The sequence below is a fragment of the Sus scrofa genome, chromosome 1 (genome assembly GCF_054392235.1).
Source record: "Sus scrofa isolate SSC_HxYL_T2T_F1_AM1 chromosome 1, Sscrofa_HxYL_maternal_Yorkshire_Landrace_v2.0, whole genome shotgun sequence".
NCBI classification, from domain to species: domain Eukaryota; kingdom Metazoa; phylum Chordata; class Mammalia; order Artiodactyla; family Suidae; genus Sus; species Sus scrofa.
Genome location: NC_139383.1, coordinates 174,093,931 through 174,106,623, shown reverse-complemented (window position 1 = coordinate 174,106,623; position 12,693 = coordinate 174,093,931). Strand labels below are relative to the sequence as shown.

The 12,693-nt window shown below is 47.7% G+C and overlaps 1 protein-coding gene across 15 annotated transcripts in view; it reads left to right on the top strand.

Moving 5' to 3' along the window:
* Positions 1-12,693, top strand: part of PARP16 (poly(ADP-ribose) polymerase family member 16) — a 62,636-nt gene that overhangs the window by 18,877 nt on the left and 31,066 nt on the right. For 7 of the 15 annotated variants that reach the window (XR_014816691.1, XR_014816700.1, XR_014816692.1 and 4 more), the window contains 4 exons: positions 894-1,100; positions 3,935-4,106; positions 5,519-5,660; positions 6,981-7,059. Coding sequence is in view for 10 of the 15 variants with exons in the window: in XM_084978279.1 (XP_084834405.1) it covers positions 894-1,100; positions 3,935-4,106; positions 5,519-5,660; positions 6,981-7,059 (600 nt within the window). In the remaining 5 variants the exon portion in view is untranslated. Of the gene's footprint in view, positions 1-893; positions 1,101-3,934; positions 4,107-5,518; positions 5,661-6,980; positions 8,366-12,693 lie in introns of those variants that run through there. The other 8 variants (XR_014816710.1, XR_014816714.1, XM_084978313.1 and 5 more) reach the window with 3 other exon arrangements.

The following is a 12,693-nucleotide window of genomic DNA, read 5'->3' as shown; positions in this document are numbered from 1 at the left end:
TCTCACTTATATGTCTGGGGCTTCAGCTGGGGTGGCCGCTGTGGCTGGGCCGCTGTGGCTGTAGAAGGCTAGCAGGGCTTGCGAAGGGTTCCCAGCAGCAGGTAAGGAAGGGCTGGCCCTTTCATGTCTCTGCCATATGTTTAGCCCAAATTCAAGGGGTGAAGAAATAGATGCCATCTCTTGATGGGATCTTGGTGGGATTCCAGCTGCAAAGTCACATTGCAGAGAGGTGAATGGACAGGGATAGGAGGAACAGTTTGTGGCCATTTCTGCCTCCAGAGATCATTGTAAAAAATAGAATGTGGAAAATAGACATGAAGGTGTTATGAAAATTAGAAGTGATCTTTAGTTAGAAGGAGCAATTTATGCTTCTCAGTTAACCTACTGTAGGAAAAAACATTAAAGGAAAGCAGTCTTGAGCTATAAGCTCTGAGCTTGTTTATAAACTGATGTTTTTGGAATTCCTGTCATGGCTCAGTGGTTAATGAACCTGACTAGTATCCATGAGGATGTGGGTTTGATCCCTGGCCTTGCTCAGTGCGTTGAGGATCTGGCATTGCCGTGAGCTATGGTGTAGGTTGCAGGTTGCAGACACGGCTCAGATCTGGCGTTGCGGTGGCTGTGGTGTAGGCTGGCAGCTACAGCTCTGATTCGCACAGCTCTGATTGAACCCCTAACCTGGGAACCTCCACATGCCGAGGGAGTGGCCCTAAAAAAGACAAAAAGACAAAAACAAAAAACAAAAAAAAAACCCTGATGTTTTTATTCCCTGAAACCAGTTGTTCTCATGAGCAGAGCCCATAGGAGTTAAGCCCAAGGCTCTAGGAGGCCATTTTGGCAGCATATTTTACCAGCTTCCCAAATAAAATTGCAACTTCCTGCATGTTTTCAAGTTTGAAAAGATCCAAAAGCTGACTGGTGCCCCTCACACGCCTGTCCCCGTGCCGGACTTCCTGTTTGAAATCGAGTACTCCGACCCAGCCAACGCCAAATTTTATGAGACCAAAGGAGAACGAGACCTAATCTACGCCTTCCACGGGAGCCGCCTAGAAAACTTCCATTCCATCATCCACAATGGCCTGCACTGCCACCTGAACAAGGTGGGGCCCAAGCCTACTGACATCGGGGGGTCAGAGCTGGTGGGGGTGGGGTAGGTAGGTTCACCAAGGCCTTGCCACTCCAAATGTGGTCTGTAGATCAGCAGCAGCAGCATTGCCTGGGAGTCTGAAAATGCAGAATCCTGGGTCCACCTGGACCTTCTGAATCAGAACATGCATTTTAATAAGATCTCCAGCTGATTCTTTTACTGACTGCAGTTTGAAGAGTATCGATTTAAAACTGGTTTCCAGTCGTAGTTGTACATTTAGAATCACTTGAGCAGGTATTAAAAATCCCAATACTAGAGTTCCCATCATGGCTTAGCAGTTAACACATCTGACAAGCATCCATGAGGATGCAGGTTTGATCTCTGGCCTTGCTCAGTGGGCTAAGGATCTGGCATTGCTGTGGGCTGTGGTGTAGGGCGCAGACATGACTTGGATCCTGTGTTGCTGTGGCTGTGGCATAGGCCAGCAGGTGTAGCTCCAATTTGACGCCTAACCCGGGAACCTCCATATGCTGTGGGTGCAGCCCAAAAAAAGCAAAAAAAAAAAAAAAAAAACACCTTCAATCCCTGGCCTGGTTACTTCCACATGCCATGGGTGCGGCCAAAAGAAAATAAGAAAAATGCCAATATCTGGCTGGATTCCCAACCAATTAAATCAAAATCTCTGGGAGTGGGGCCCAGGCATCAGTATGCTTTTAGAGCTTGCCCGTGATCCCAGTGTGTGGCTGTCCCCTGCTCCTCAGCATGATCCCTGGAGCAGTGGCATCCACATTACCTGGGAGCTTGTTGGACATGTGGCATCTCAGGCCCATTCCAGACTACCTGATCAGAAGTCATACTTTAACAAGCTCCCAGGTGATTCATATGCATATTGAAGTTTGGGAAGCACTTGCCGAGAGGGGACACTCCCAACTGTCGGCTCTTGGAGGAATTGAGGGAGGTCCTTTCCCTCCCTCCTTGAGCTCCTTTCCTCCCTTTTTAAGGAGTCAAAACAGCATCAACCACCCCTTTGGTGCCTGGCACTTAGTTTGTCCCTCAGGGAGATGTAGGAGAAAGAACATAGATAAGAGGCAGAAGGACCACCTTTGCAGCTCTGCTGTCCTGGGCAAATGTATTTAACCTCTTGGAGCCTCGGTGCCCTCATCTGTAAAACAGGACGCCACCGCCCACTTTCTGGTGTCCAGAGAGGATTGAAACAGTTCACGTATACAAAGGGCTCTTCCTGTCCTTGAGTACTAAGGAAGCAGTGGCTGCTTTTAGAGGCTGGTGGAGAGGGACTCTGGTGGTTGGAGGGCTGCAGCCTTTCCGCCAGTCATGCCAGCATCTGCCTTGTCTGGGGTGGTGGGCTGGCTCCATGAACTGTGGGCTTAGTTGTGGCTGATGGCGTCCCAAGCCTGGAGAGACTTTCCCAGAACTGCTGCAGCTGATTAGCGCAGTTGGGTTTTGCTGAGGATGATGGCCTTGTTTACCCTGGCTCCTAGCTTATTACCACAGCCAGGCTACTGGAATCCAGGGGGCCTCGGCTTCACGCCAGAGCAGCCTGGAGAAGTTGCCTGCAGATTACACTTTTGTAACTAAACCTTCATTTCAACGCCCGAGGGAGTTTGTTCCTTAGAAGCATCTCATTACACCCTTTGGTGAAGTGGGTGCTCTCCTGGCCTCCTCTGTCTGGGATTTCAGTGAGAGCCTTGCTTGAGGGAACCTCTCTGCCAGCTGAAGCTCTGAGGTTGTTTTCGTGGTAGAGATATGCCAAGTTTCTCACTGTTATGCTCCTCTGCTGATGGTTCTTGAGTCTAGGGAATGGTGTATATGTGGTAGGCATAAGAAGAAATGGACATGGGGTCAGATCAGGGGACATCCAGTGTTCTCTGAGCCAGTATGAATGGTTGATATTTTTATGTTGGCATCGTAGTTGATTATTGATGTCTCCCCAGGGCAAAGAATGTGTTTTCTACCCCTGCTATAGCCTCAGTTTGCAGGTTTTTCACCTGAATTCCTTCTCTTTCAATCTGGCATCCTTCCTTATGGAGGACAGCAAGTTAGCACCCACCACCAGGGACCTGCCTCCTAGAATCTTGGACATTTTCTTGGTCCTCACCAACACAAAGAGCAAAACTTACCCTGCCTCTCATGAGGCTTGCCTTATTTGGTTACAGTTTCTGGTCTAAGAGATTCATTTCTTTTCCAAGTAATGACTCAGATTACTTCCCCTACTCAGGTGTGACTCCCTCCTCTGCATAAGGACATGACTTGGCTTCTGCAGGTCTGTCAGCGGAACCACGTTTAACACATTCATGCAGCAGGAAGTACTGATATGCTACAAATAAGAGCCTGCGGTGGAATGGCTGTCTCATTCTCTTATGCCAGGTGTTTTGTGTGGTGCTTTATGTGCATCATCTCATCAAATCCTCATCCATGTCCTTAGGAGGAGATGGTAATATCACCACTTTGTAGATGTAGAAGCTGAGACCCAGAGAGTTTATATGACTTGCTAGCTTGGTAGAGGGATAGGCAGGATTCAAATGTGGGTCTGTTTGGACTCTTACACCTGTGTTTTTCTTACTCAGCCTTGACCACTGGAGCTACTAGTTTGCCAGGTTAGTCAGCCACATCCCCAGTTAGTTAAACTGTTGTCAGATAGGAATGTGTTTTGTAATAACCCTCTAATGATGTCATAAGGTTATTTGCTCTTGAGCCTTTTGCTGGGGGAAAAAAGGCTTGAGGATTTTGTGTTAACAACTATGCCGAAGAAAGACCTGTGCCATCTTGCTTTGCCAGCTCTGCACTCACCCAGCCCTGTCTCTTTTCTGTTGACCTCTGCCATTCTAGACATCCTTGTTTGGGGAAGGGACCTACCTCACCAGTGACTTGAGCCTGGCCCTCATTTATAGCCCCCATGGCCATGGGTGGCAGCGCAGCCTCCTCGGCCCCATCCTTAGCTGTGTGGCTGTGTGCGAGGTCATTGACCATCCAGATGTCAAGTGCCAAACGAAGAAGAAGGGTGAGTGTGCACTTGGCCCAGGCCTGGGCTGCAGGCCCCTGGGTGTCAGGCTCTTGCCTTTGGCCCAGCTGTTGGGTGGAGCACCCATTGCATGCCAGAGGATGGGCTGGGTCCAGAGTGGTGTGGGACAAGGCCTGCCTTCAGGAAGCAAGCAGTCTCCTTAGAGACTGAACACACGGTGGTAAAGACACCACTTCCTGCAAGGCAGAGGGTAGGGAGTGCGTGAGGGTGCTGATGAGGTCCGTGGGGGTCCAGCTCCGAGGAAGGAGCAGTCACGTGGGGTCCAAGTGCTCAGGGAAAGCTTTAGGGGTGGAGAAGATGGATGTGAGTGTGTGAGGCCAGAGCACGAGCTCCTTGAAGGCAGAAACTGGGTCTCATTCCCTCTTGGGCACCTTGTGTCAGCAAGGCGCCTGCTACACACTTGACATTCAATAAATATTTGGTAAACTGAAGCCAAAGACTTGGGTCCACACCCTGTTCCTCCAGGCTGCTCTGGTGCCCGAGCCCTCAGAGGATGTGAGGGAATAAACTGAGGCCGTGGGGGTAAATCCTGGACCTTCTAGGGAGGGGATGACTAGTGGGCCACCTCGTTCCACTCTCCTGATACGTCCCCTAGACCTTTGCCCTGTGCGCCCTGGCCCTCGAAGGCAAAAGAGTCACAGAACCATCCTTCTAGTCTCCAGAGCTGGCCTGTTGGTTCCGCTGAGAAAAGGAGAATTGAGGAAACTGCCTGTTCCTGGCCTCTAATGTAAAACAACTGGAGTCCTGAGGAACAGGCCCAGGTCTGACGCCACTCTCCCAAACCAGACAGCATGAATATTCACTTTTATAATTCCTAGGATGTCTGCAAACCATGACATTAAACATCAGGGCAAAACCCTGCAACGTCTGCTGTCACGAAGCTTTGGCCTGTTGTAGGGATTTTTGTTGTTTTTTGGTTCTTTTCGATACAGCTTTCTCATGTTATTAAAAGGAAACGTTTTGTTTTGTTTAACAAGTCTTGGTACAAAGGGTGGAAGATAAGTGTTCTAAGAAGCTCGAGTCCAGAGTCGTTACTTTAAAATGCCTGCTAGAAGACTTGTTTCAGATCAAGTCCTATTTCTAGTTGCAGGTTATTTTTTTGTTGTGGCCCTCAAGCTGCTTACTCCCTCTGCTTCCCCCACTCAGTTTTGTTTTATATTTTTCTGTCATATCCCTTTTATTTTCCTATTCTGGCCTGTCAGAGACTCTCCTATTTTTAGTCCTCCTTCACACACACACACACACACACACACACACACACACACAGGCCCTTCCTCAGCCTCCTGGGGTTCCTCCACCCTCAGGACCAGGAGACTCGACCCATTTCTGTTCACAATTTGCTTCCAGTTTTTTTTGCCCCTTGTAAAGTTGTGCTTTATCTTCTTATTCAGATTCCAAGGAGATAGATCGCAGGAGAGCAAGAATCAAGCACAGTGAAGGGGGTGACATCCCTCCAAAGTACTTTGTGGTCACCAATAATCAGCTCCTGCGGGTGAAGTACCTGCTGGTGTACTCGCAGAAGCAGCCCAAGAGGTGAGAAGGACGGTCCCTGCATGTGGTGCAGAACAACGAAAGGCTGCATTCACAGTATTGGGTTCTTAGTGATCAGCACCCTGCCCACCCCAGCCTTAGACCTCAGCTATGTATAAAGTATGTAAAGCACTGCACTCTGCTTTCTGTGAGAGGTAAGAGGTGAGGTATACAGGTCAAATAAAACGTGGTCCTAAGGGACCATATATGCTAGTGAAGAAGAGGGACTTAACTTGAGGGACTGAATGAAGCCAAACCCTTAGCCACCTAGGTTCCTGATTGCAGCCTGAAACCCACTGATTCGGTGGTGCTGAGAGGCAGGGTGGTGACTGGCTCTGGCTGGGATGGTGTACCACCTGGCTTGGTCACGTCCCCCTCCGTGGCCGTCAAACCACCACCTACTCCTCTCTGGAACTGAGAGGTTTCATCTTTATCTCTACAATGAGAGTGTTGACCTTACAGTAGACGAGGCCTTCCAGCTCCTAGGATCTTGAGAAGGATGGCTTCCTGATCCATCTCAACAGGGTGGTGTTTGAGGGATGCAGGGCTTGCCAGGGTTGGGGGTCACTTGCCATCTTGTCCCACTGTTGGAGTCCATGAAGGAGTTTCTCACGGGGATGAGCAGCAGGTGAGACAGGGAAAGTGGTTATTGTTATCGTTAATAGTCCCGACTCCTACTTGTACACACAAGTGGTTTCCAGCCTTCAGGATTCAATAAACTTGTAAAATCTTACCCCTTAGATCTGGGAAATAGGCACAAGGTTCCTAAGTTTGGGGGACATTATCCTTTGGTTTAAAATCATCTGGCTCTTTCTACTTGAAAATTCCATTTCTTTCCCACTCCTTCCTGGAGTGTCTCTAGTGCACACTTGCATGGTTTAGATCATCTCCCAGTGGGCCAGAGAGGATTTCCCCTGCTCAAAATGATATCTGTGCATGTCTGAAAGTGAAAAGCCTTTTGCTAAGTACCCTGCACCTGCTGCCATCTGGTCAGACACCATTAGCAAGGTCATCCTTCTAGATACCAAAGTCTTGCTTAAGAAAAGACGGGTTACAAGAGGTACAAGAGGAGCTATAAAAGAAAAGATCAGGATGAGCTCATTGCATAGCTGTCTTTGTACATTTAGAAAATGTTCTGGTGAAAGGCGTGTCAGCATCAGGGCAAACAGTCCCAGATTTTTTGAGTGAAGGAGCACGCACAAAGCTTCATTTCATGGCTCAAATTCATCATTTCATCTTCTTTGAGCCAGAAGTGGTTGCATACACTTTGAAAAAATGTTTTTCTCTTTGTTCCAACATCACTCTTTTTTCCCCCTGACGCAGGGCCTCAAGCCAGCTCTCCTGGGTTTCCAGCCATTGGTTTACGGTCATGATATCCCTGTATCTGCTGCTGCTGCTCATAGTGAGTGTCATCAACTCCTCAGCTTTCCAACACTTTTGGAATCGCGCGAAGAGATAATCCTTCTGGGCTTGGTGTCGGGGCCATTTCAACCATGTGCCTTACGGTAACTTGCTCCAAACCTCCCGTGCCCCTTGTCCAGCCAGGTTGAGCCTGGGGACAGGTTGGGGACCAACCACAGGACAGTTTTCACATGCCATAAATGTATCCATTGCCTTTGATGATGCTCTCAGCCACACTCTAGTCAATGGAGGTCACTGATCCCTCACTCAGGTTTGGGGGGAGATCTCCTTCTGCTTCTTCCTAAACAGTCTTAGGGAGTTGGCTTTTTTTGCCAGGGCCAAAGGAGAAAGTCCTGCCGTATTTAAAAACAAAGTGTCCAGGCTGTCAGTGGGGTGTTTACAATCGCTTCTGGCGGACACTGGCCTTTTCTCTAATGCCTTCTGGAAGGCAGAAAATGTGTAGTGGGGACTATAAATCACTAGGCTGTTGCCTTGTTTTGACTTGAGACACCCAAGAGGAACAGTCATGTTTCTCATAAAAATCGGTGGGATCGTTCTGAATTCCATCAGCCTTTGTATGTGAGTGCAAAACACTTTCACAGTTTTCTCACATCGACAAACAGCCTTCTGCTACAGCTGTAACCCCTCTGCCCGGACCATGGATGAGAAAGGAAGGAGTCAGAAACCTGATAAAAAACAATGAGCAACTCAAGTTGTCTCTCTCTAAAAATTACCTACTACTGATGACAGCTGAGACGGAACCAAATGTTTGTTTTCTGATTTTAAAAAAAGCAAAACAAAACAAAAAACACAACTCTGACAAATTCGTCTTTGTGAGCTGAGTAAAAGGGGAAATTTCTAAACCCAGAGCACCACTTGGCCCGTGTTTGCAGCCTCTTTCCTGGCCGTGTTTTAGGGAGGAGGATTTGAGCGGCAGGCCTGCCTCCTGCACTCGTTCTCACAAAGCTGCCGTGATTGCAGCTTGCCAGCCTTTGGTGCCACACTGCACGCCTTCTGTGGGCGGCTGGCCTTTGAGACAGGCCTGCGTCTCTGGGACTCGGCCTGGCTTTACACGTGCGGGAAAAGCCTCAGGCTGCTCAGAGAGCTGCAGTTCTACCTGCTGTGTTTGCTGCCCCTCCTTCCTGTACCATGTCAGCCGTCATGGAACCCTATGTGATTTGGGTGATTTCTGTAAAGGTGGAAAGTCATTTTTCTATAATTTGTAAAGTTGTGAAAAAGCCACTATCATGGTTTTTACATTGAATATTGGAACATTTCAGAAATAATAAAGGTATTTTCCTAATTTCCAAGTTGTCTTTGTGAACTGCTTTTAGCCTCAAGCGCAAGGCTGCCATGTATTCACTGGTTGAAAAATCTTTTTTTTTTTTTTTTTTTTTTTGTCTTTTTGCCATTTCTTGAGCCGCTCCCGCGGCATGTGGAGGTTCCCAGGCTAGGGGTCAAATTGGAGCTGTAGCTGCCAGCCTACGCCAGAGCCATAGCAACGCAGGATTCGAGCCGCGTCTGTGACCTACGCCACAGCTCACGGCAACGCCAGATCGTTAACCCACTGAACAAGGGCAGGGATCGAACCCGCAACCTCATGGTTCCTAGTCGGATTCGTTAACCACTGCGCCACGACGGGAACTCCTGAAAAAATCTTATCATTGCCTTCCTTCCTTGTTTGAGGTGGATGTTTGCTAGAGAGCATATTTCCCCACGATATCTGTAGGCATTGGATTTCTTTCTTTCTTTCTTCTTCTTATTTTGCTTCTTTGGACTGCACCTTCGGCATTTGGAAGTTCCCAGGCTAGGGGTCAAATCAGAGCTGCACCTGCCAGTCTATACCATAGGTACAGCAACACCAGATCCGAGCATGTCTGTGACCTACACCACAGCTCACAGCAATGCCAGATCCCTGACCCACTGGGCAAGACCAGTGATCAAACCTGCATCCTCATGGATACGAGTTGGACTCGTTTCTGCTGCACCACAATGGGAACTCTGGCACTGGGTTTCTAGTCATTGATTTAGCAAATGTGCACACTTGCTGTGTGCCAGGCACTGGAAATAGGAGCAGGAGCAGGTCAGATTGCCCCTGTCCTCATGGAATTGGCCATCTAGCAAGGTGGGTAAATGGACAAACATTCTCAGGAGTGCGGTTGGCATTCTATGGCATTGTGAAGGAGTTTTGGAAAACACTTGGCAAGGAATCTTCACATGGTCTGGGTGACACATGTAGCACTACAGGGCACCTTACTTGTACTGATTTCTTTAATCCTCACAACAGGTGAAAAAGTGAAGTTCCAGAGAGTTTAACAGCTTGCCCAGGGTTCCATGGCTAGGAAGTGGCGAGCTGAGAGTTGAACCTCGCAGACTGGTTTCAGTGTCAGTTTCATAACTCCTGTGCTGTACATCCCCCTGGGCTCCCAGGAAGGGTGATGTTCAGCTGAAATCTGAAAGAGCCAGCTGTGTTAGGCTCAATCATGGAGGAAGAGGATTTCAGGCAGTGCAGACAGCACATGCAAAAACCTAGAGTTCTTTCTCGAGAAGCTAGAAGTAGGAGTGTCAGAAAGGATGGGGCTGTGGTGAGAAATGGAGCTGAAAAAGTGTGCAGGGGCCAGATCATGGAAGACTTTAAAAGTGGTGGGCTGGGAACAGCCATTGGGATTTTAAAAAAATTTTATTATTTTTATTTTTATTAAAATATAATTGATTTAGGAGTTCCTGCCGTGGCTCAGTGGTTAACACACCCAACTGGTATCCATGAGGACTCAGGTTCGATCCCTGCCCTTGCTCAGTGGGTTAAGGATCCAGCATTGCCGTGAACTGTGGTGTAGGTTGCAGACCCACCTTGGATCCCTTGTTGCTTTGGCTTCGGAGCAGGCTGGCGGCTACAGCTCTGATTCGCCCCCTAGCCTGGCAACCTCCATATGCCTCAGGTGCGGCCCTAAAAAAGACAACAGAAATATAGTTGATTTACAATGTTATGTCAATTTCTGCTGTACAGCAAAGTGACCCAGTCATACATATATATATACACACACACACGTATATACATATATACACATATATACATATACACACACACATATTTATATGTATATACATATACTGTCCTTTTTCTTTCTTTTTTTGCTGCCTTGTGGCATGTGGAGTTTCTTGGTCAGGAATCAGATCTGAGCTGCAGTTGTGAATGCTGGATTCTTTTTTTTTTTTTTTTGTCTTTTTAGGGCCATACCTGTGGCATATGGAGAGTCCCAGGCTAGGGGTCCAATTGGAGCTACAGCTGCCAGCCTATGCCACAGCCATAATGATGAGGAATCCGAGCTACACCTGTGACCTACACCAAATCTCACAGCAACGCTGGATCCTTAACCCACTGAGCAAGGCTAGGGATTGAACCCGCAACCTCATGGTTCCTAGTCAGATTCTTTTACACTGTGCCACGAGGGGAACTCCTGAATGCTGAACTCTTAACACACTGTGCTGGGCCGGGGATTGAACCTGCATCCCAGTGCTCCAGAGATGCTGCCAATCCTGTTGCATTACAGTGGGAATGCCTACGTTTCCTGTTCTTATATTGTTTTCTCTCATGATCTGTCCCAAGAGATTGAGTATAGTTCCCTGTGCTATACAGTAGGACTTCAATGCTTATCTAAATGTGTGATAGAGTACATCTACTAACCCTAAACTCCCAGTCCATCCCACTCTCTTCCCTCTCTCCCATGGCAACCACAAATCTGTTCTCTATGTCTAGGAATTTCTGTTTTGTGGATAGTTTCATTTATGCTACATTTTAGATTCTGCATATAAGTGATATCATATGGTATTTGTCTTTCCCTTTCCGACTTACTTCACTTAGTGTGATAATCTCCAGTTGCATCTACATTGCTGTGAATGGCATTATTTTGTTCTTTTTATGGCTGAGTAGTATTCCATTTTGTATATATGTACATCTTAATCCATTCATCTGTTGATGGACATTTAGGTTGTTTCCGTGTCTTGGCTATTGTGAATAGTGCTGCAGTGAACATAGGGGTGCATGTATCTTTTTGAATTGTAGTTTTGTTTGTATATATGCCCAGGAGTGGGATTGCTGGATAATATGGTAGTTCTGTATTGAGTTTTCTGAGGAATCTCCATACTGTTTTCCACAGTAGTTGTACCGGTTTACATTTCTACCAACAGTGTGGGAGGGTTCCCTTTCCTCCACACCCTCTCCAGCATTTGTTATTTGTAGTCTTTATTTATTTATTTATTTATTATTTTAATATATATATATATTTTTTTGTTTTTGTTTTTTTTTGCTATTTCTTGGGCCGCTCCCGCAGCATATGGAGGTTCCCAGGCTAGGGTCGCATCAGAGCTGTAGCCACTGGCCTACGCCAGAGCCACAGCAACGCGGGATCCGAGCCACATCTGCAGCCTACACCACAGCTCACGGCAGTGCCGGATCGTTAACCCACTGAGCAAGGGCAGGGACCAAACCCGCAACCTCATGGTTCCTAGTCGGATTCGTTAACCACTGTGCCACGACGGGAACTCCCTGTTATTTGTAGTCTTAACGGTGGCCATTCTGGCCAGTGTGCAGTGGTACAAAGCCATTAATTTTTTTCTTTTTTGTCTTTTTACCATTTCTAGGGCTGCTTCTGTGGCATATGGAGGTTCCCAGGCTAGGGGTCTAATCGGAGCTGTAGCTGCTGACCTATGCCAGAGCCACAGCAACGCGGGATCTGAGCTGTGTCTGCAGCCTATACCACAGCTCACGGCAATGCCAGATCCTTAACCCACTGAGCAAGGCCAGGGACCGAACCTGCAACCTCATGGTTCCTAGTCGGATTCGTTAACCACTGTGCCACGATGGGAACTCCGTACAAAGCCATTAAGTTTTAAACAAGGAAAAGATACAATCAGATTTGGTTTGCAGAAAAATCACTCTGACTGGTGGTTGGAGGATGGATTTAGGATTATTTAAAGGATTAAGGGAACTGACAGTTACAGTAGCCCAGCACAGAGCAAGTAGCTGGCATATTTCAGCTTCTATTATTATTAGTAGTAGTATTTGTTTTTAAGGGCCCAGCCGAGGAGATGAGCAGGGAAAGAAGCCAGAGAAGCAGTGTCCAGGGACATTGGAACAATGAAGTATCACGGAAGTGGAAAAGGAAGACTTGATGAGCAGTGTCAGATGCTGCCAAGCAATTGAGATTATACCTGAGATGTATCTCTTGGATTTACTGAGTTGGGTGAACTTGGCAGAGCAGTTTCAGTAGAGTTCAGCATAGGGGACATGAACAAAGTGCAACTGCATGGGTCTGAAATGTGCACAGTTTCCAGGGATCCTCAGGCAGTATTTGTTTAAAACCTAACTCCCCTTTTCTGAAGTTTCTGTCCTGCCTCCCCCCACCTCCCAAACAAGAGGCTGTGCAACACCTGATGTGACTGTGGGGTAGGTACTGGGCTTATGGTGGGAACGTGAGGATGGACGAAGAAAGGTCCTGTCCTCTAGGAGCTTCCAGGCCAGGGGGCTCCGTGAGATAGGCACATTTTGATATGAGGGAAAGAAACCCCTGGGGCCTAGAGGGTTGGAATGGACAGGAGGGAAGGCTAGGACAGGGCCGCATGAAGACTTTCATGG